The sequence below is a fragment of the Sus scrofa genome, chromosome 9 (genome assembly GCF_054392235.1).
Source record: "Sus scrofa isolate SSC_HxYL_T2T_F1_AM1 chromosome 9, Sscrofa_HxYL_maternal_Yorkshire_Landrace_v2.0, whole genome shotgun sequence".
NCBI lineage: Eukaryota > Metazoa > Chordata > Mammalia > Artiodactyla > Suidae > Sus > Sus scrofa.
Window position 1 is genome coordinate 98,100,418 of NC_139391.1, and position 24,321 is coordinate 98,124,738.

At 38.5% G+C, this 24,321-nt stretch overlaps 1 protein-coding gene across 1 annotated transcript in view; it reads left to right on the forward strand.

Annotated features, from left to right (window-relative positions):
• ABCB4 (ATP binding cassette subfamily B member 4) overlaps positions 1–24,321 on the forward strand; it is an 88,535-nt gene that overhangs the window by 23,034 nt on the left and 41,180 nt on the right. Inside the window, exons 9-16 of the mRNA XM_013989596.3 lie at positions 1,965–2,136; positions 5,252–5,365; positions 6,391–6,501; positions 6,723–6,848; positions 9,177–9,380; positions 9,741–9,911; positions 18,345–18,506; positions 22,326–22,496. Coding sequence (XP_013845050.2) covers positions 1,965–2,136; positions 5,252–5,365; positions 6,391–6,501; positions 6,723–6,848; positions 9,177–9,380; positions 9,741–9,911; positions 18,345–18,506; positions 22,326–22,496 — 1,231 coding nt within the window. The remainder of the gene's footprint in view (positions 1–1,964; positions 2,137–5,251; positions 5,366–6,390; positions 6,502–6,722; positions 6,849–9,176; positions 9,381–9,740; positions 9,912–18,344; positions 18,507–22,325; positions 22,497–24,321) is intronic.

Genomic DNA, 24,321 nt, shown 5'->3' on the forward strand with positions numbered 1-24,321 from the left:
TGTAAAGTATTTTCCTTTGCCATTCTACAGGACTCCTGATACTCACCACTCTTTGAAAGAGAAATTCTCTGGAAATTCTCCAGCCTTATAAGCAGATGTTCTCCAGCCTTATAAGCAGGAGTTCCCTGGTGGTCTAGCAGTTAAGGATCCAGCATTGTCACTGCAATGGCTTGGGTCACTGCTATGGCTCGAGTTCAATCCCTGGTCCTAGAACTTCTTCATGCTGTGGGTGCGGGCCAAAAAAAAAGCAAAAAATTTCCCATATCCTCTCTTTTTCATTCCTTCTTTTTTTCTATTCCTTAAGCCCTCTTCAAAACAGCATGTGCCTGGATCTCTAACCTCTTCCTTTTTCTCTCTCGCTGCTGCTTCCTGTACACAGTAGCCCACACAGACCACACTAACCCTCAATTGGACCTCAGGATGTGAGTGTAATTAGTGCCGCTCCATTAGCTGCAGTAAGCAAGCTGCCCAAGTGAAGGTAATTACAGCATGCCCACCACTGTCACCAGAGCCCCATGTCACCTTGGGCTGATGTCAGCTGCCCATACCTCTCGACCAGGCTGCCTGGGTATGCTGGGTGTGATGTGCTGGTTGTCTCCTCAACGACACAGCTTTGCTAAATGAATGCATCACCAACCCTGAGGAAAGAACACTGAAGAGCTGGGTGCTTTAAGTAATCAAAAGACATAAATTTTCATGGCAGCATAGATTTTTTAAAAAATTAATAAATTCTCAACATCTTATTTGGTTAAACCAAAAGAGATATGATGTCGTTTGTTTTTTGTTAGAAACAGGAACGCACTAATGTGTGTGATATTTTCTCCTTAAGTTTCATTGTATAGCCAGGGGATTTTTTTCTTTCTTTCTTTCTTTTTTTTTTTTTTTTTTTTAGATAGCCAAAATTAAGTTTTATACACTTTTTGTGTCTAACTTGGAAAGAAAGACTTTTTAAAATTGATGTAAACAAACATTGTTATTTAACAGAACCATTCTAGACATTTGTATCGTTATGTCAAATCCTAGAAGCCTACTATGAATTTTAGTTAATATTAGAAAATAAGACAGTCATAGAACGAGCAACACTTAGGAAGGGATTAAATTCTAAAATAATCTAAAAATATAGGAATAGGAATTATCAGGTTGTGCCAACTATGTGCCAGCAGCACCGTACTAACAACTTTCTATAGTTATCTATCAAACTGATGATCACTTTTACAAGGTAGGCCTTGGTAACTCCATTTTACAAGTGATGAAACTAAAATCTAGAAAAGTTGAGTAAGAACCTATATCCTCTAAGTAGTGACCACTTTATAACCTTGTACCGTGGCTTAACAGTTGTAGGTCAGCCCAGTTGAAAACAAAGCAAAACAAAATCTGAACCAAAGTTAAACAAAAAAGCAAAGCCCCAAATATAAATAACCAAACAAGTAAAATTTCTGTCTCGCATCTAATGGGGCAGCAGAGAGAGGGTTTTCTTTTCTCTAGAGAGGAAAAATTGAGCTGTATTAAGAATCTGTTTTAAGAGTTAGTGTTTACATTTCGTAATGTACTTTTATAGTATGTACATTTACATTTATATCCAAATAATATTTACATTTTGAGGTCTTTCCTAATTGGCTTGGTTTCTCTTCTTTCACCTTAACCTTGACTTATGGTGCTGGCCATGAAAGTGACGGTGAGGTTCTCCCAGGATTGAGACATCAGTCCTGGAATGGCCATGGGAACATTAGTGGGACTGGTAGGGACTGAGGAAGATGGATCCAGGCCAGTAAAAAAAAGGCTTAGATCAGCTCTAGTTCCAGCTGATCCTGAATCAGTTCAGTTCGCAAGAAGCCGGGTCTCTCACCAGGGGTTTCTTACTTTGATGGCTTTGTGCCTTAAACCTCCAATTATCCAGGAATTGAATATGATTCATATTTTGGGTTGTTTTCTCATTATAATGTGTTCCCCTCATTTTCTGGTAGGTATCAGAAACATCTAGAAAATGCCAAAAAGATTGGAATTAAAAAAGCTATTTCAGCAAACATCTCCATGGGCATTGCCTTCCTATTAATATATGCATCATATGCTCTGGCCTTCTGGTATGGATCCACTCTAGTTATATCAAAAGAATACACTATTGGAAATGCAATGACAGTAAGTCATTTTCCTAATATTTATGAAGAACCTGAAAATATTGTTTATCCATCTACCTTTTCTTTATTTTCCTCCTTTTCTAAGGATGAGCCATGATTATAGGCTTTTTTCTTTTGGTAAATCTTTGCTCTATCCTGTGGGAGGAGCTGGCCTTCTAGAATAAACAGGGCAGAATTATGAGTGGGGGGAAAGGAAAAAGCATGTAGTTAGACCAATTGAGAAACATATGCAACATATAAATAAATAAAAGTTGAATAAATTTATGAATGAACAACTATGGATTGGAGCCATCTTTGTTCTGCCTATGATTTTTATTATATAAGAAAGTAAACATTATTATTATTATTTTTGCTTTTTAGGGCCACACCCACGGCATATGGAGGTTCCCACGCTAGGGGTCTAATTGGAGCTGAAGCTGCAGCCTACACCACAGCCACAGCAACACCAGATCCTTAACCCACTGAGCAAGGCCAGGGATCAAACCCGCAACCTCGTGGTTCCTAGTTGGATTCATTTCTGCTGCACTACAAAGGGAATCCAGAAAGTAAACATTATTATAGATAAGTCGTAGTGTAAAAGAATGTTAAATTTACATAATCTAAAACATTTGTTGGAAATAAAAGATGAAAAGATATTTTAGTTTGTTTTTCTTTTTCAAAATGAAAATAGCTTCACTCATGATTATAAAAATAATATATCAGAGTTCCCACTGTGGCATGGTGGGTTAAGAATCTGACTGCAGCAGCTCAGGTGGCTGCAGTGCAGGTTGGATACCCAGCCTGAGGCAGTGGGTTGAAGTATCTGGCATTGCCTCAGCTGGCCCGGGGAATCCCTGGAATCCCTGGCCAGTGAGTGAATTGCTGTATGCCGAGGATGCGGCCATAAACTCAAAGTAAAATTTAAAAAAATAAAAATAATATACGCTAGCTACACAGAGGATTCAAATATTGAGCGTTTTTTTTGTTTGTTTTTTCTTTTCTTTTCTAGGACCATACCTGAGGCATATGGAGGTTCCCAGGCTAGGGGTCTAATCGGAGCTGAAGCTGCTGACCTACGCCAGAGCCACAGCCACAGCAATTTGGGATCCGAGCTGCGTCAGCAATCTACACCACAGCTCATGGCAATGCCGGATCCTTAACCCACTGAGCGAGGCCAGGGATGGAACATGAAATCTCATGGCTCCTAGTCAGATTCGTTAACCACTGAGCCACAACGGGAACTCCCAAATATTGAGTTTTAAATATTGGAAATTAGGAGTTCCCGTCGTGGCTCAGTGGTTAACGAATCTGACGAGGAACCATGAGGTTGTGGGTTCGATCCCTGGCCTCGCTCATTGGGTTAAGGATCTGGCTTTGCCGTGAGCTGTGGTGTAGATTGCAGATGCGGCTCGGATCCCAAATTGCTGTGGCTGTGGCTCTGGCGTAGGTCAGCAGCTTCAGCTCCGATTAGACCCCTAGCCTGGGAACCTCCATATGCCGTGGGAGCAGCCCTAGGAAAGGCAAAAAGACAAAAATAAATAAATAAATAAATAAAATAATGGAAATTATTTAGAGTTACTTGTGATCTAATAATCTTTATATACTTAATGACAGCTTTGGTGTCTTTCTTCCAGATCATTTTTAATATATAGATATATATATATTTTTCAAAATTGGTACTGTAATATGCATACCTTTTTGTAAATTTTTTTTTTTTATAAACCAGCCACATCTTGTGACCTTCTTGCCATGTCAGTGGCGATCAGGACAGCATGTAACTGCTGTTCAACTAGCAATCTTCTAAAATCCGCATTTCCCTGTGTTTCTGACAGAGAACTCTGAACACAGCTTGGGCCCTTGATGATGACCTGGGGACATTATGAAAATTTATCATCTCAAAATGTCCTCTGGGGTGGAACCTTCAGTCTCCATCAAGGTGTCGAGATATGTTTGGCTGGATGAGCTTTCTTCATTGCTGGGTCTATTCTTTCTCTTTTGGTCTCCTCTCTGGCAGTCAGCCTGAGCTCCTCACCTGTCTCCCCACCACTTCCTTCCTCATTTGCTGAATTTTACGAAGAAGGCAGATTGAATCCTGACTCTGCTCTCCACCCTTTGTGAAGTATGCTTCCTCTCTGGCCTGCTCTCCCCATGGGTAGTATGTGGACAGTGACTCCCCAGGAGGGCTGCAGGGTGGTGCTCTCGACGCAGGGAGAGCAGTGATGCTCTCTACAGAAGGACCAAGGGCGCTTGTGCATTGACCTAGTAATGTTGATTTCGGTAAAGACACTTTTGCTTCCTTTCTTCTTGGTTCTTCTTTGTATTGCAGACAGTTATAGATATTTGAGTTCTGGGTATGTGAAGTGTTATTGTTACCATTTTCTGAGGAAAGCCAAATTATAAGTAGGCCTTTCACCATGTCCAGGGAGAAAGGACTAATTTCTCTTCATTTATGTTTTCCTTGGTTCACTTATGCTAATTATCTGGATTCCTGAAGCTATATTCTTGGTTTTTCTACATCAATTTATTTTCTTAGTGAAAAGAATAAAAAGGGAAATGTGTTAACTTTGTTTAACTGTAGTACAGAATAGTTGTGTAAAGGAATTGTGTAATCTCAGGTGTGATTTCGTGTTTTAAAATATGTGATCTATTACTTTTTGTATTAAAAATCTTACCAAAATATGTACGTAAAATGGTACTTTTGAAGGAAAATTTCATGGGGCCAAAATCTACCATGTTTCATTTTGAATATTCTGTGTAATTCCATGCACAATTAGAGAAAATCATATAGGACTGGATAATAAGACTGATGGAAAATGTTTTCCTCTGCTGACAGTAGCTTCAGAATCAAGGAATTAAGTGAAAAATTTTTCAGTAGACGTCCAGGAGAAGAGCAAGAGATAGTTTGGCAAGCTAGACAAAAAAAAAAAAAAAAAACATTTTTGAGGTTGAAGAAAACCTTTTGTGCAATAAAATACCATATTAATGTTGTCAATTTTGCTTTTTCGCTGAAAAAATTTTAAAGCATCCAACCTAAACTTGATCGTTTGGGTAGTGTGTGATCCAAACAAATCATATCTGAAAGAATGATAGACACCAGAGTGGGGGCTTATCACTTTTCCTTGTGTTCTTTTGCTCAGGTCTTTTTCTCAATCCTAATCGGAGCCTTCAGTGTTGGACAGGCAGCTCCCTGTATTGATGCTTTTGCCAATGCAAGAGGAGCAGCATATGTGATCTTTGATATTATTGATAATGTGAGTCATTTATTATTTTAATGCTGAAAAAATTCTTTGAGTCTTAGATAATCTGGGTTTAGAATAAATGTCACCTGAAAATTAACTGTGTGAAATGAACCTCTCAGTATTGAATGAAAAAAAATGCCCCTTCTTAATATTTCTGCAAGTCTATCTTTACATAATCAGGTAACACTGATCTCATTTTGAGAAGGTACATCTGTGCTAGTGTGCTATTGGGTTCAAAGCAAAGATGTCTGTCTTCCTAGTTTTTCTCCTTTTCTCTATCATTTTGTAGCCAGGCTGAGAATATTATGATTTGTGTGTGGATGGAAAAATTATTGGTGGGACCAAAATTGGTAGTATGTTTTGCCGTGGGTTGCCCTCTTCAAAAAAAATGATCACTGTATGTATGGTATAATTTTGAATCAACTGTATTGAATAGGTTGTACTGAATGCAGTGAAAAAAAAAAGAAAATAGTTTTGATATATTAAAACACAGAGAAAATGCAGACTAGATAACTGAAATGTGATTGTTTAATCCAAGCAATTACTGTTTCATTAATCGAAGTCATGAAAAAATTGTTCAGCTTCTGCTTATATTGAAAGTTTACGTTATTCCTAAATAACTTGGCTCTAACCAGTTCTTCAATCTTCTCAACCCAGTCCATTACATTTATTGTTTAGGAATAAGTTAATTTTCACTAAATGCAAAAATATCTGGATATGTCAATTATAGTATTTTTATCACAGTTGTATAAACATGTATATTTGACAGAAAATTTATGAGGATATACCAGCGAAATAATATATGAAATTAAATGAATATATCCCTTATGTACTTTTCAAGAAAAGCCTATTTTCTGAGAAGGAATATTTCCTTAAGTACACACACAAACTCAGACAGTCTTCAACTTGTGTTCTGTCTCATATGAGGGGAATTATGCCATTCTGGGTCCTATTTTTGGAATTTGCTAAAGCACATTCCTTAAGAATGCAATTGTTTGTCCTATGATGGAATAGTCACTGGATTTTGTTTTATTTAGAATCCTAAAATTGACAGTTTTTCAGAGAGAGGACACAAACCAGTCAACATCAAAGGGAATTTGGAGTTCAGTGATGTTCATTTCTCTTATCCGGCTCGACCTAATGTCAAGGTATTGTAAGTAATAGTTACAGGAATTCCTCATTCACATTGATTGTTTAATCATCTTAAATAATCCAAAGTCTCCATTATTCTGATATGTATGTACTTTTTCCTTTTGGGGTTATATTCCCTTATTTGATTTTTTTTTTCAAATTTAAAATTGGATCACATTACTCCTCTTTTAGGCTTTTGATGTGAAATGTGTTCTTTTTCCTTTCTTTTCCCTCTTAGATCTTGAAGGGCCTCAACTTGAGGGTAGAGAGCGGACAGACGGTGGCCCTGGTTGGGAACAGTGGCTGCGGGAAAAGCACGACGGTCCAGTTGATACAGAGGCTCTATGACCCTGATGGGGGTATGGTAAGTGGGAAGAACCACATTCTCCAAAGTGGGAAGTCAGCTACCAATAAGCCCTTTGAAAATGTTTTTTTATTTTTAGTAACAAATTTGCATGTGAATCTAATTTTGGTAAAAAGATTGCAGAATTGCCATGCATCTGGGTAATGCCTTTAAGCCCTTGGGCTGTTTTAACAAAAGTATTCATGATAAAATCCAAAGAAGCTGGACAATGCTTTCCCCTGTCCCAACTAAGCTCTTCATAGCCCACTAGATCACTGGAAAAGAGTCATGCAAACCACTGAGAGCATTATTTTCAATGATGCCACTGGGTTTGGTCAAAAATATTCCATAGAACAATTGTTTATAGCCTGGCGTTCAGGGTCACAAGAAATCTTAGAACAGTAATAAAATTCATCAAAGACAGTTGAGTTTTCTTAAGTGTTGGAATATCTGGAGGGGAAAGTGGGATAGTCTCTAAAAAACGTCTGGTGATGTGGGGAAGAATAATAACCTAGGGTGAATTTTTTGCCCATATAAAAAAGTTATAAATCCAAATTTGCAGAAATGTCACAAGCAGGGAACTCACATGTACTCTTCGCTCAGATTCACTAATGGTTTATATTTTGACCCAGTTGCCTTATTATCCTCTTTCCCACTGCATGTTCATGTGTATGTATCACACACTCACACATACGTACATACATGCATATTTTTTTCTGAACCTTTGAGAGTGAGTTAAAGATATCATGCCCCTTGACCCCTATGTACTTCAGAATATATTTTCTGAGAAGACATTCTCTTACATAATCACAAAACAGTCATCAAAATCAGTATCTTTGACATTAATACAATACTAGCCCATAGTATTTATTCAAATTTCCTCAGTTGTACCAACTTTAGGACTTTGAATTTACATGATCTTGAAATGTAATCCAACAATCATAAAAACAGAAGTTTACAATTTACAAAGAAAAGCAAAAAGCATCAAAAGGCATTGAGATTCAATAGCGATTGCAAGAATGAATACAAAATTTTCCAGGATACACAAAGTATTTGTTAATTTTTTTTATAAAATTAGCAAACTGTCTTTGAAAAATCTGATATTACTGAGGAGAAATATAAGCCCATCCTCATTTCCTAGAGAAAGTCTAGGTTGGTTCAAGTGTAAACGGTTTTATTTATTTTTACAAAAGAACCTAGTAAATGCTAACCACTGTGAATAGCATTTGAAAACATCTTATTTTAAAAATTATTGGAGTAATACATTTTTTAAGAAAAAAATACATGTCAGCAGAAAAAAAAAAATCTCTTCAGAAATTCTGCAACTTAGAGATATTCACAGTTCATATGGTGACCTAGCAATTTTCTACTGTTGAAATAATAGAAGAAATGCCTAGTGGTACTGTTCACCAATTCTGTCTTTCCTTAAACCTCTCTCCAATAAAAATCAGTAAAATTATAATAAAAGAAATCAGTACATTAGACTAAATAATTTATATATATATAAGAAAACTATTATGTGTAATATTTTAGAAATTAATATAGCTAGGATATGAACATGCAGATCACTCACAAAGAAATCTAGATTTGTAATACATTTCAGGATATGTTCAGCCTCACTTATAATTATATACAAATTAAAACAAATATAACATACTACCACACACTTATTAAGTAGGAAAAAAACATTAAAATGATAAAACTCAGAGCTAGTAAATTACAGTGGGGCAGATATATTTATATATTCCTGCTGATGTAAATTATTAAAATCTTTTTAGAGGGTTGTTCATTCAGCCTTTATTCAGCAAATAATAAATGCCCAACATATACCACACATTGTACAGATGAATCAGTTGTTATGGGGGGGAGGAAATAAATCACACCCTTCATCCTGGTAATTCTCTGCTTTTACAAACATTCTTCAGTGTCCCATGAAGGAAGCCAAATATTCAGCAGGTGGGACATGCTAAAGTATCGTGTGTTACATATAGTAAAACATCATAATGCCATCAAAATGATATGTAGACCAGATAGGTAAATGGATATTTTTAGTCAAATATGATAATGGTAAGCAAAAACAATAGCTATGACAAAAATATATAACTCAGTATATCATGACTAATGGAGAATAAACCATCCATGAAAAAACTGTATATGTGAGATAATAAATATCAAAAGAGAGAATACACTTTTTATTTAGTCTTGCACATTGCTGTTTCTTTCCTATTCTCCTTTCTAACCATTGAAATAAGTTAAATGTTAGCTTTTTTTGGTAACAAATTAAAGAGACTTGATGTTTTATACATCAGATGATTTAAAATATTTACGGAAATATTTCTTTTTTTTCAGGTTACCATCGATGGGCAGGATATTAGGACATTTAATGTAAGGTATCTGAGGGAAATAATTGGAGTGGTGAGTCAGGAGCCAGTGCTGTTTTCTACCACAATTGCTGAAAATATTCGTTACGGCCGTGGAAATGTCACCATGGATGAAATAAAGAAGGCTGTCAAGGAAGCCAATGCCTATGAGTTTATCATGAAATTACCACAGGTAAAACCTCTGTTAATGCAATTACCCTTAAAATTAGAATCTTTCCTCGTGCAACTGTGTTCTTTCTTTCAAAGTTTAAGCTAATGTTTGAAAACAGATGCATTGTTGTCCAACTTTGTTAGGTAAGTCCATTGAATTATGCAGTTGGAGGGTTAAGGAGTATAGCCTGGTATACAAATCCTATAAAATTTTGTGCAGAGTATGTGTTAGCAGTTTTTTAGAATTCAGTATTATTTATTATAACTTGTGATGCATTGCAGTAGTCCAAATGAAGCTCCATGTTGTCTTCCTGAATTTCTAGACTCCATAGGTTTTTCTATTTGAAATACTGCAAGAGCTCCACCATGCTTTTTGTTGTAGAAATTTGACACCCTGGTTGGAGACAGAGGGGCCCAGCTGAGTGGTGGACAGAAGCAGAGAATCGCCATCGCTCGGGCCCTGGTTCGCAACCCCAAGATCCTCCTGCTGGACGAGGCCACGTCAGCACTGGACACAGAGAGTGAAGCTGAGGTACAGGCAGCTCTGGATAAGGTCAGTGGACTTTAGACACCTGAAGGACCAACCAACTGAAATTTTGTTGCAAATTCTTGTTAGGACTTTGGGAGTCTAGATTTAAAAGCATCAATGTGAGAGCCTCTCTCCTGTGGGGCTTTCTTGATTTCTCCTGTCAGCACGCATTGCAGAGAGAGGTGGGCAGCCCATTAACTGCCTTGCTTTGACTGAGGTGCAATAAGCCCCAGTCCAGAACTCTGCAGTGAGTCCCTTAGCTTGCTTTTTTCTTGCACACAGGCTAGGGCTTGATCAAAAGTCGTTGTAGTAATTGCACACAAAAAAAGTCTCATTACCTACACTGTGGTCCAGCTGAAAAAAAGGCTCAAAATACTTGCCTTATTTTGTAGGCAGTACCTCATCTTTATCTATACATGAAAGTGAATGGATGCTTTTCTGGAAATAAGGTTCAACTTGCATATTCGTCTAAGCATTTAAATAAGCGACATGTTTTAGAGCTGCTGAGCTCATGGGCCTGGCTCAGATGTTTCTAAATCTCTCACTTGCTGCGTCCAGCACTTCAGGGTAATGGGAGATCCTGAAAGAGGGATGGCACGGTATGACAAAACACACAAGACTCTTTTACAGTTAGAAAGTGGGGGACCAGGAGGTCTGGAGAACCTCTGGAGAACAAAGGTGCTAGGCTTTAGCCCTCAGGACTTTTATTAAGGAAGGTGATGGGATTAGTGGGATTAAGGAAGGTGATTAGTGGGCAAGACAAAGCTATCTCTTAGTGATATCAAAAAGGCATATCCTTAGGACATAGTGCAGCTATTTATAGAATAGCATGATTAATGCATAAGTCCTTTATCTTGTCTTTGAAGGAGACCCTGTACTTGAGAATTCTGAATGGCATACATGCTTTTCTGGCTTTGCCACAACACCAAGTTTGCTTTCTGCAGAGTTCCGCAGCTCAGTGGTCTCCAACATCACTACCATCTTTACTAAATTGAAGTTTCACAGGAAGACCCACTTTCAAGGTCAATGCTAATGTTGTCTGCAATAACAGCAGTATAAAAACTAGAGTCAGATGACACCGTGTAAAAATGGGTTTCAAATACATAAATATCATAAATATATTTGATTTGAGAGGCTTTACTAATAAAATGTACAAATTATTTGTCTTTCCACATTGCCTCCTGAAATTTTATTGACCAGTTTTATTTTATTTTTTGACTTTTATTGAAATATAGTTTATTTACATTGTGTTAGTTTCAGGTATACAGCAAAGTGATTCAGATATATATATGTACATATATTCAGATGTATATATCTCCTCTTGAAATTTTAGCAATGAGCTTTATGAACGTTATTTTCTCAGGAAAATTTATACTTGAATCCTAAATAAACACAACTGCCTTCTGTGCTATAAACTGTAGTTGTCATGCTTCTTGGTTTATCAGATTAATATTTTGGCTTATCTTATATAGTGTAATTTAATAATGAGAGATTATGATAATTATTCCTTACTAATTTTATACTGAAGTATATTGCTTTCATGTATATTAAGTCTCATGAAATTTCATGTATATTAATAGATTGGTATTAAGGAACCAATCTATAATCCATAGGAGATTTGTGTTTGGTTGGTTCATTAGAAATTATTTCAATCAGGAAATCATAAAAATAAATGCATGCATAAATTAAACAATTAATTTTAACTTATGTACAAATGGGCATTCATGTGTCAAAATAGATTTTTTAGCATAAAGTTAGGGTAGGATAAGAGAGAGATTGATGGGGAAAAAAGTTCTATTCAGCCCTAGGAGACAGGTCTCAACACTTTTGAGGATACAAACATTCAATAGACCAGCTCTTGCTGTACCAAAACAACAGAATTGTTGGAAATGTTGTTTTTCATGATATGAATTCTTTTTTTCCTTTTTTCAAAACTTTTTTTGGCCATGCCCATGGCATGCAAAAGTTCCTGGGCCAGAGATCAAACCCGAGCCGCAGCTGTAACCAGAGCCACAGCAGTAACAATGCCAGATCCTTAACCCACTGAGCCACAAGGGAGCTCCTCATGATGTGAATTCTGTCAGCTAAAGTCATAGCCTTCCAAGTTTTAATTCATATTTGGATAAATTACTTCACTCAGTTTAGTAATTTGTGTTCTCTAGGGTTATGGCCCATTCCTCAGTTGATAACCTTTTATATATTGCTGTTAAAAATAGCTGACAGGAGTTCCCGTCATGACTCAGTGGTTAACAAATCCAACTAGGAAGCATGAGGTTGCAGGTTCCATCCCTGGCCTTGCTCAGTGGGTTAAGGATCCGACGTTGCTGTGAGCTGTGGTGTAGGTTGCAGCCTCAGCTCGGATCCCGTGTTGCTGTGGCTGTGGTGTAGACCGGGGGCTACAGCTCCGATTCAATCCCTAGCCTGGGAACCTCCATATGCCGAGGGAGCGGCCCAAGAAATGGCAAAAAGACAAAAAAAAAAAAAAAAAAAAAAAAAAAAAAAAGCTGACAAACCACTCACAAGGTTTTTTTAAATCTCCAATAAAAGCCCTTAGCAGCTTGGGTAAAAGCACAGGCTGTGGTGCCAGACAGGCTAAGTTTGGGGGCCTGGCTCTGTCCCTTTCTAGCTGCATGACTTTGGGCAAATTAACCAACCTCTCTAAGCCTGAGATCCTGCAGAAGTAATTAGGGAGGAGGGGAGGAAATAATGTGTAGGATGATGGAAAAATTAAATGAGATACTGCCTGTAAAATTTTGAGCATGTACCTTGCATACAGGAAACAATGCTATTACTGTGGTGATTACCATTACCATGATTGTTATTAATTGCATTGATTGCTGAATGGGTTACCTATCACTACATAACAAACCATCCTAAATTCAGACTTAAAACAGTATTTCTGTGGATTGACTGGGTGGATCTTCTGCTGTTCTTACCTGCACATGTAAGTGTATTTACTTGGAGGGTTGACTTAGCAAAAATGGTCCAAAATGGCCTCACTCATATGCTGGCCATTGGTTAGGCATATCGTGTGGCTTCTTGTACTCATCTTATACCATGCTTCTTTACACAAAAGTCTTAGGCCAGTGTATCCAGAGGCAGAAGCTATAAAACATCTAGAGGCTTAGATTCAAGAACTCATACAATATCACTTTTACCACACTCCTGATTGCAGATAGTAACAAGGCTATCCTACACTGAAGGAGTAAGGAAACAGATTCTGTTTCTTGGTGGGTGAGCTGTAAAGAATCTGTGACCATATTTAATCTTCCACAGCATACTCTTGCCACAATTATTTACATTTCTCTCAAGTGCAAAATAAATTCACCTTTTCCTAAGACATTCGAAATATTTGTACAGTTATGACATCAGGTTCAAAGTCCAGTATCTGAGGATCTGTGGGTGATACAGATACGGATGAGATTCTTCATGTTAAGTGAAACTTGATCCAGGGAACTATGAGCTAAAGAGATGTTATCTTCCACACATATACCCAAAAACAATGGTATGCAGAGACAGGCTAATTATAACAGATACTCCTGTTCAAAAAGGAGAACAAGGGAGTTCCCTGGTGGTTTAATAGTTAGGGCTTGGTACTTTGACAACTGTGGCCCAGGTTCAATCCCTGGTCTGGGAGCTAATATCCCACATCAAGCTGCTGCACACTATAGCAACAAAACAAAACAAAAACAGGAAGCAGTTATTGATCCATAGCATTTCTGAAATGTATTCAGGTGCATGTTACCAGTGGGAAAGGGAGCATTCGTTGATTAAGGCCCAGTGCTACCTCCTGATAGTGGGTTCCCTAGTCCATTGTTCCTGGTTTGTAGATCCACCCCCGGGACTCTCAGATTCTTCCCCTGAGAACTTTTTCCTCTTGCATAATGGCCCATGTCTGCAGCTGAGTAACTTCCTCAGCTGGCTTTCTCTCCAGAGAAATTTGAGACCCAGAGGCCTCTTTACATTTTATGTTTTCTTAATTCTCTTTTAGTCCAAATGGATGAACTCTCAAAACTTTGTGAGTTTGCTTTGAATCTGAATGCGGTTCACTCAAGCCCCGTAATCTATTATTTTTTTCAGGATAAGCCTCTCTCTACTTTGGATTGCTTATGAAGCTGCCATTAGAAAACCCTTAAGAGTCTTAAAAGCCCTTTTATGTAGCTGAGAGTGTATTTTGCCTTAAGTCTTTAAGAGATGTTAACAAAAAATCCGACACCTACATCCTAGTATGAGCTTTGGCCTCATTTCCCTGGATGGCTGACAATTCATTTTCCAACCGAGCAAGTACTGGGTCTTCTATGTTGCCTCTAAATTCACTTTGCAAACAAAATGGCTTCTTCTTCAGTTCATCATTCTCTTCCTATACCTAACTGTTTACAGCATGGTGCTTTCAATATTTTACTTAGAGATCCTTAGCCAGATGTACAAGTTCATTAGGTAAAATATCTGTGTTCCCAGTTAGTACATGGAACAAATTTTCCAATTATTCTGAGGTTGCATAACCTGATCACTGCCTTTTCAGCCTCTAATAGCAATTTCCTGACTTGCCTTTCCATCTCCATTTGCACTAACATCACCTCCCTTCCAGCCACTGCCTTCCACACAGATCCCAAAGTGTTGTTTAAAACCAACACTTAGTGGGTTGGCAGGTGTGATTCCTCTGTTGGTTTTGCCTAGTCTCCCCAGGCAACTACTCTTCGCTCAGGGCCAGCTGGGCTAGAATGTTCAAGATGGCCTCTCTCATGTTCCTGGCAGGTGGCTCTTGCCTAGGGCAGCTCAGTTTTCCTGCATGAGGCATCTCATCTCAGATAGACTAGATAAGCTTCCTTTCCAGGTAGAATTCAAAGATGGCAAACACACAAACTATAAAGCCTCTTGAAGCCTATGCTTCAGAAATTGCACAAGCATTAATTCCTTCACATCTTTCAGTCAAAACACGTTACAAGTTCTGCCCAGATTTGAGGAGGTGGAAAAATAGACTCCACCTCTGAATGGGAGTGGCTGCAAAGTGTTTATGGCCATGTTTAACCTACCATAGTGGCTGCTGATAGTTTATAATCTGTCCATCCATTGTAATCTACCCAAACATTGGAAGATAAACTGATACATTTTTGCAAACAATAAACTGTGTTTTTAAAAGGGAACTCCTTCATTTCTCTACTCCCTGCAATGATACTAGCTAATCAATTGGCTGGTCTGTATAGGTTATAAACCAACTTTCTTTTTGAGAGTGAAAAGTTGAATTTTGTGATTATCTTTCCTCTGAGGAACATAAGGATGTACCACTGTTATATCTACTATTATTCCTCCCTGATTACCTATCCTGGGAGAATACTATTTTCCTTTTGTGGATCCTTTATACATTGATCAGTACCTCTTATGTGGAACCAACTTACTGTACTTAGCTATTTATGTATATGCTTTCTCTTTCCTAGAAAGAATAAACCCCCTAAGAGGCAGAATTAATAAATGGTTCATGTTTGTATCTCTAGAACACCTACTCCAGTGCCTTACACATAGAAAAACCTAAATAAATTTTTACTGAATTGATTACTATGGCCTAGCTCATTGAGATGATACATAGCTACATTAGGAAAAAAAACTTAATGACCCTATAAGCATTTCATTGAATAGACAGCAACTGTTCATTGAAATAAACAATAGGTTTTCAAATATGAAATCTGTGGGGGGGGGGTCATTTGTTTATTTGTTCATTTGGGTTTTGTTTTTTTGTTTGTTTGTTTTGGTTTGGTTTTTTTGGCCATGCCTGTGGCATGCAACAGTTCCCTGGCCAGGGATTGAACAAGTGCCCCAGCAGTGACAGTGCCAGATCCTTAACCACTAGGCCACCAGGGAACTCCTCAATATAAGATCTTAAAGAAGAATACAAAAACAGACTTGATATTTTGATTTTTAAAGAAAGTCAATAATCACATAGTTTCAGACCTACACTCATTCTCTCCTCCTCATCGTGTTTCCATAATGGAGGAGCAAGAAAAGAACAGAAATGATCCCGCAAAGTTTCATTTTACGCTTTTTTTCTTCAGAAGTTCCAGAAAGGTTAATGGATTAGTACTGTCTTTGTTTAGACCTGCCTTTCATCCCTACACATCCAAAATTTGTAGAAGTTCCAAATTTCTTAATAGTTGGTATCCTTGAGCCTGGGGTATTTATTTGCCAATGTCTTATCATCACTGGGGTGTTAGGGATCTCTGAGAAAATATTTCTTTGCATCAAATACCCTCTGCTCTGGCCAGTATTTCTTGGTCAAGGGTAACGGTTACTGACTTTGAAATTCAGAAATACCTACTTTGTTACTCCTGCACACAAATCATTCACTCATTAATCTGATTCCAATTCCTCTGTTTCTTTATGTTGACATAGCATAGCTATTATTATCATAATGATAACAATCACTGTTAGCAATTTACTCATCACTGTTAGTATCAAGAATATAAGTAGACTGATCAGATTATTTCCTATATGTCTTATCATACATGGACCAAGCCATGCACCTTCCACATCAGTGAATCAGTAAATATTTTTGAATATTTCTTTGGGGCCCATATGCTAAAAAATCAAAAAATAGTCTTGAATGTTGTCCAATGGAGTTATGCTTTAGTCTTTCGCTTTATGATTTAACTCATATATTTATTTAAACTCAATTGGTTATTTTAGAGTAAGGACTAAAGTAGAAAGACCACATTATTTTTCCACATGGCTACATTATGATCAGTACCACAGATTACATAATCCACCTTTTCTCTACTGATAGATGATGCATATTTATCATATACTAATTTTAAATGTTTTATGTCTATTTCTGAACTCTCTCTTGTTCTATTCATGAATTTGTCTATTCATGTGATAGCTTCCCTTGGATTTTACTGTTTTAATTGCTGTAGCTTTTTATGTTATAATATCTGGTGGAAATATTACCCTCTCATTAACTTTTTTTTTCAGAATTTTCATGAGTGGCCTTTTAAAAAAAATGAAATACAATTTGTTTACCATAAACTTCATGCTTTTAAAATGTACAGCTCAGAGTTCCCTGGTGGTGTAGCAGTTAAGGATTTGGCATTGTCACTGCTTGGCTCAAGTTCAGTCACTGGCCCAGGAACTTCCACATGCCATGAGTGTGGCCAAAAATGCTCAATTCATTGGTTTTTAGTATATCCAGAAGATTTTTCAACCATCACCATGATCCTACTGCATAATAGTTACATCATCCCAAAAGGAAACCTGGTACCCATTAGCAATCACTCTTAATTCCATCCTTACCCTAGCTCTTGGCAACAACTCATCTACTTTCTATCTCTATAGATTTGCCTACTCTGGACATCTAAGTGGAATACAATGTGTGGTCTTTTGTGACTGGCTTCTTTCACTTAGCATAAAATTGTCAAGGTTCATCTGTATTAAAATGTATATCAGTATGTCATTCCTTTTTCTGGCCCAATGCTATTCCATTGTGTGGATAGACCACATTTTGTTTATCTTTTGATCGTCTGAGGAACATTTGGATTGCCCTCAATTTTTGGCTATTATGAATCTAGCCTCTCATTTTTATCATTTTAACTACTTAGGTGAATCGGGCTATACTCTAATAACCATCCTAAGGATGTGGTTTTATTGCCTCAGGGTAGAAGTAGTCTTAAGAAGTTGTTAGCCTCATAAAATTGGGTTGTGAGGATCATTGTACAACTATCAATGTAATAAAATTTATTGAGTAATTTAAAAAAAAAGTTGTTAGCCTCATAGGGTTAGTGAGTATCAAAGGGAGTAACCATTAATAATGATGTAAAGCAAATAGCTTGATGAGCCTTTTCCAGGGTGTAAATGCCTGTTCATAAACCCACCAAGCCAACAACATGTGAGTTCACAGAGCTACTTGGAGGTCGATGTGTAGAGGTCAGCATCCATAAAAATCACCTGAAGCACTTGTTAAAAATCATAGTGACTGGCTCCGCTCTAGAGCTTATGGTTCAGATGGTCTTTGAACCATAATTTGAAGCATCCAGATCTCAGGGTACATTTTCTCTGAGGCTGCCAGCATGTAGTCTATCAGAATTATAATTAAAATCAGGCAGGAATCCTGTGGGAGTGCTCTGGAGAAGGCTGAAAAACTCCCAAACATGCTTCTGCTATAGTCTCTAACCTATCATATAATTCAGATCCAAGGCTCCTCACACAGGTATGAGAACACTTGAGAAAGGTTATAGGCTCCCAGAGTTATCCCAAGTTATCCATTCTAATACTGGAGGGGCTGGCCTCCTGTTGGGTCCCTAATTCAAATCTCCTTTTAACCTTTCATAGACAAGCGATGCCTTTGTGTCCTAATCACACGAGGATCCCCCCATCAGCAAGCACGCCATCCAAGTGCTCACTGTGTGATGTTTGACAGTTCCTCGACACTGTAACCCTGCTGCCCTCCGTGTTTGTCCTCTTCCTCTTCAGGCCAGGGAAGGCCGGACCACCATTGTGATAGCACATCGTTTGTCTACAATCCGAAATGCAGATATCATCGCTGGGTTTGATGATGGAGTCATCGTGGAGCAAGGAAGCCACAAGGAACTAATGCAGAAGGGAGGGGTGTACTTCAGGCTTGTTAACATGCAGGTATCTGCTTACTGGGAAGTTTTTCTGCTGTTTGCTCCCCAATGGAATATTCTTTACGTTATGAAAGTATCGTGCAGCTAACAGCATACTGGGAAATAAGTATCCAGGAAGATGCCTAAAGTATCCATCTCAGACTTTAATTCAGAGTTATTGAAACAATCTTTGAAGAGAAGGGTGAAGGAGAAGGAAAATAAAAGAAACTGCTAAAAACATTTTGAACTTAATCTTTACAACAGAGTGACAGAGTCAGTTGCCTGGGGAATGTGTTAAAACTAACAGGTGCTTTCTGTGGGGAGATTAGGAAGGATCAGAACGCTGGTAGAGGTGAGAGGGCAGTGCTGGGGTCTCTAGTGGTTGAGGAGGTCCTATGTGAGTTTAAAATGCTTCCCAGGTGATCCTAATAAAACTCATAGCAAGATTCTTGGCTCTAGGAAGTGAATAGTTTGGTTTTTCTTTAAAAAAAAAAAAAAAAAACTCTTCACTTTCTTTTCCCCAAACAAGTGCTACTGATAATTATTGGCTTGTCTTATTATTGAACTTTTTTGGGGCTTACTCACTTGAGCAACTTTGCAAAATAACCCAAAAATATTTTATTCTGTAAACGATTCTTAAATTTATAAAAGTATGTTCATTTGCTTTGATATAACGGTAACTAGTATGTACATATTTTTGTTCTTTTTTATTCATATTTCAGATCTACATCATTTGGATACTATCATTTTAATGTGTCCTCAGCTATAATTATATTAATGTGTAATAAACAGCTTAATCATTTCTCTAAAGTTGGATACTTGGTTTGTTTCCAGTATTTCTCTATCCTAGGTATTGCCCTTTGGTAGCACATTTTGGAGGTGGGGAGATCAAAAAAAATTAAATAAAAAATTTGCTTTGTTTTCTGACGAGTAATTTAACTCCTCTGAGCCTCTATTTCCACATTTGAAATATAAAACCATGTAAGGTCGCTATAAGGTTAAGAAACACCTGAATTTTCTTTTTTTAAAAAAAGCACTTTAAAAGGGAGAATTTGGAGTTCCCATTGTTGCTCAGGAGGTTACAAATCCAAGTAGTATCCAAGAGGAGGCAGATTCAATCCCTGGCCTCCCTCAGCAGGTTAAGGATCCGGCGTTGCCATTCACTGTGGTGTAGGCCACAGGTGCAGCTCAGATTCCGTGTTGCTGTGGCTGTGGCATAGGCCAGCAGCTGCAGCTCGAATTCTGCTCCTAGCTCAGGAACTTCCATGTGCTGCAGGTGAGGCCTTAAAAAGAAAAAAGAAAAAAGAAAAAAAAAAAAGGAAATATCTGTTCCTGTATCAGATTGTTTTTTGTTGGGTTATTTGTGATATTCTTCTTATAAGAAGTCCTTATATAAAAAGGAAATACTTCTCTTGCATGTATTGGAAGTATTTTTCCTGTTTTATGCTTTAATTTGGTTCCTTGTTTGCCTGATATAAAAGAGCTTTAAAATTTCATGTAATTTAATTTATATGTAATCCCCTCCATATCTTCAGAATTTGGAGTTGTTCTTAGAAAGGATCTTCACCCATACATCTTTTCAACCTTTTTTGTTTTACTTTTTTATAATTAAATATTTGAATGAGCTGGAGTATATCCAGGTGTAGGAAATAAGGGCTATTGGTTTTCTTTTTTTTTTTTTTCCCTTACTTTTTTTTTTTAAGGGCTGCGCCTATGGAAGGAAGTTCTCAAGCTAGAGGTCAAATTGGAACTGCAGACACCAGCCTACACCACAGCCACAGCAATGCCAGATCCCAGCTGCATCTGCGACCAACTGAGTAATGCAGGATACTTAACCCAGTAAGTGAGGCCAGGAATCACACCCAAATCCTCATGGGTTCATAACCCACTAAGCCACAATGGGAACTCCAGGGCTGTTGGTTTTAAATATATACTTTTTTTTTCTTTGTCTTTTCTAGGGCGACACCTGCGGCATATGGAGGTTCCCAGGCTAGGGGTCTAATCGGAGCTGTAGCCACCGGCCTACACCACAACCACAGCAATGCCAGATCCGAGCCATGACTGCGGCCAACACCACAGCTCACTGCAGTGCTGGATCCTTAACCCACTGAGCGAGGCCAGGAATCGAACCCACAACCTCATGGTTCCTAGTTGGATTCAGTAACCACTGAGCCAAAATGGGAACTCCTTAAATATATACTTTTTATCAACTGGTGAAAGTGGCTATCTTGGCTTTGGAGCTCCATGACTTCAGCACTCACTAAGTGAGGGCTTTAGGTAAGCGCCCCCCCCCCAAATACTATGAGATAGAGAGAGGGGGTTCTTCATTTGGAGGTAGAAGAAGTCTAAAACCAGAATGGGCTTATTGGAAGCGCTGCCTATTGAGATGGACCCCTTGATAGTATGGACAAGGTTATAGGAGAAAAAGATGAGAGAAGGCATTTATGCAGGTGGTTCAGTTTGACATGCCATGAGCTAGAACTTGGGGGAGCCAGGCTTGAGCATGTGGTGGGGATCCATGGAAGATTTTTGAGCTTGGGTGTTATTTGAGCAGGGCTACCCTTTAGGAAGGTGACTCTGGTAGCAGGGTGGGAGAGGTTGGAAGTGGGGATGGGGGCATCCATGACAAGGCTAAGCCTTTCATCTAGCTTGCGTGTCAGTTGGGTGATGGTATAAAACAGCTCCAGAGGAAAGCAAGTGAGGAAGTCCCCCAAGCAGAGCATATCATTGCAGTGAGGTCCAAGGCACCAGGTGGTCTTCTGTTAGGTGTTGAAAGCACAGGTGGAAAGTTTCGATCAAAGAAGATGCAGGGCTCAAGTTAGACAGCCTTCTGTGGGTGCAGTAAGGCACTAGCCATAGGATTGGCTTTGGGGACAGGACCTGAAGAGGAGGAGCAAGAACAGGACAAGACCACAAGTACTGAGGTCCTGGACAAGCCACTTAGATGTGGACTCAGACATGGTGGAAGCAAACAGAGAACAGAGACAAAGGCAGACTCCAGGATGACTGGGTTGATATTTCCTTATCCACCACTGGGCTGAAAGTTCCTTAAATTATCCCTCCTCCTCCTCTTGAAGGAGAGAATTAATCCCAAAGCCAGTCATGAGGCTGAACCCACTGGGCTGGTCACCTGGGGTGAGGTGTGGATGAATCTGAGCAGGACTTTGAGGAAGTTGATTGCATTCAGCCAGGCAAGGAAAGCAGTTTAATTGCCTCCCATGGGGCGTGACCAGCTTTTCCTTGTTTGTAGCTTTAAAAATGAGCCCTTGATAATGTTTCTATTTATTCTTCTGCCCTTTCATGGTGGTCTCTGACTTGTTCTCTGGATTCTTGCATATTGAAGAAATTCCCTCATACCTGCTGGATGGTGAAAAACCTGCCTTTTAATTTAATTTTATTTTTATTTTTGTCTTTTTAGGGCCATACCCGCAGCATATGAAGGTTCCCAAGCTAGGGATCTAATTGGAGCTACAGCTGCCAGTCTACACCACAACCACAGCAATGCCAGATCCTTAACCCACTGAGGAAGGCCAGGGAGCAAACCTGCGTCCTTATGGATCTGCGTCCAGATTCATTTCCACTGAGCCATGTTGGGAACTCCCACCTTTTAAATTTTAGACAATACTTTTATATTCCAATTTTCATAGAGTTCAAATTCAATTTGACTTTTCTGTCCTTTGCAACTTTTCTTCCTTGTGTTGGTTGATACACTTCTTGACAGTTTGCAGTGAACCTTGACCGAGAAGGTGTTATGGAACCTAAAAGTCTTGACACATGTGATATTCAAATGGCTCTCTGGTTCTAAACTTGGAGACACACACAATTCAACGTCCCGTTCTTCTTTTAGACATCAGGAAGCCAGATCCCATCAGAAGAATTTAAAGTTGCACTAACTGTTGAAAAGCCTCCGATGGGTTTGGCCCCAGATGGCCAGAAAACTCATTACATACTTAGGAATAAAAGCCTAAGAAATTCACGGAAGTATCAGAGTGGCCTTGATGTGGAGATCAATGAACTTGTAAGTTGTTTTTCACTTAATTTTTTTTTTTTTTTTGTCTTTTTTGTTGTTGTTGTTGTTGTTGCTATTTCTTGGGCCGCTCAAGCGGCATATGGAGGTTCCCAGGCTAGGGGCTGAATCGGAGCTGTAGCCACCGGCCTACGCCAGAGCCACAGCAACGCGGGATCCGAGCCACGTCTGCAGCCTACACCACAGCTCACTGCAACGCCGGATCGTTAACCCACTGAGCAAGGGCAGGGACCGAACCCGCAACCTCATGGTTCCTAGTCGGATTCGTTAACCACTGCGCCAGGACGGGAACTCCAGGAAATATCAAATTTTAAATGTATTTGTCAATGAATGGAAATCAATCCAATTAAAAAGGAATTTCCTCAAGTTCTCGCCATGACGCAATGGGTTAAGAATCCGACTGTGGCAGCTTGGATCCTTGTGAAGGTGTGGGTTTGATCCCTGGCACAGTGGGTTAAAGGATCCTGAGTTCTTGCAGCTGTAGCATAGGATGCAGCTGTGACTAGGATTCAATCCCTGGCCCGGGGGAATTTCCATGTGCCTTGGGTTGGGCCATAAACTTTTTTTTTTTTTAAATGGACTGCCAATGAAAAAAATCCAAAAGCATAGTCTTTGTGCTGAGATGCTTAAAATTAGATATTTTAGGAGCTCCCTGATGGCCTAGTGGTTAAGGATTCAGCATTGTCATTACTATGGCTCAGGTTCCATCCTTGGCCCTGGAACTTCTGTATGTCATGGATATGGCCCAAATAAATAAAAATTAAAAAGTAGATATTCCATTCATTTTTGAGATCCAGGGGTAAATAAGGCTTGTCTAAAGTAAGAGGCTCTGATATTTGGTTACTAGGTAGGATTACTCTTGATTGCCTATGCTAGGAAACCCAAAATAATATCAGTTTAAGAAAAACAAGAGGTTTATTTCTATTTTACATTAAAAAAAAATAGAGGAAAGAATCCCATGCTAGAATAATGGCTCCTCTATGGCTATCATGGATTCAGGCTACTTTTGTATTTATTCTCACTCTCCCAGCATGTAGCTTCCATTCTCAATGATCTGAAAGGGCTCCTGCAGCTCCAGTCATCACATTTGTGTACCAATCAGCAGGAATAAAAAAGATTTTCTAGAAGTCACCCACAACTCTTTAACTTATGAGTCCTCGGCCATAACTTATTCTTAACCACGAGGGAGGATAGAAAACTGAATCTTGTTGCTATATACATTGCTACTCTAAATAGGATTGGCATTCTCTTACTAAGAGAAAGGGGAGAATAACCAGAAAGACCAAAGTGTACCTTCTTTAATGTTTCTCACCTGAAGACTTGGGATAACATTATTTTGTTCGTTTCATGGTAGAGTAGTTGTCCATTGTGTATATATACCACATCTTTTATAAATGAAAAAAAAGACTTGGGATGTTATTAATTCAAGCTAACAGAAGCTTTTATAATAGAAAGGGAATCCATTCCAAAAAAAAGATATTTTTTTATTTTAAGAAATGGTTTGAGAATACAGTTTGATATTATTTATTAGTAAAAGCTGAGTTTACTTTTACGCTTGTGTTGGCCTGAAGAAGCTAATCCTACCAGGAGTTTATGTGTCTGTTTTTCTCTGCCCACAATATCATTTACTGCAGAGATGATGAGGGCTCTCTTAGAGGTCTTAATCTTGGTATATTTATGGAAAGAGGATAACAATTGTGTTATTGTAGAGCTGCATTATTGTAAGTAGATAGACATTTTCCCCCTTTGGGGCTACAGAAGTATTTTCTTCACATTTTCTCATTTATCTGGACATTTATGCTACTAGATCTTTAGA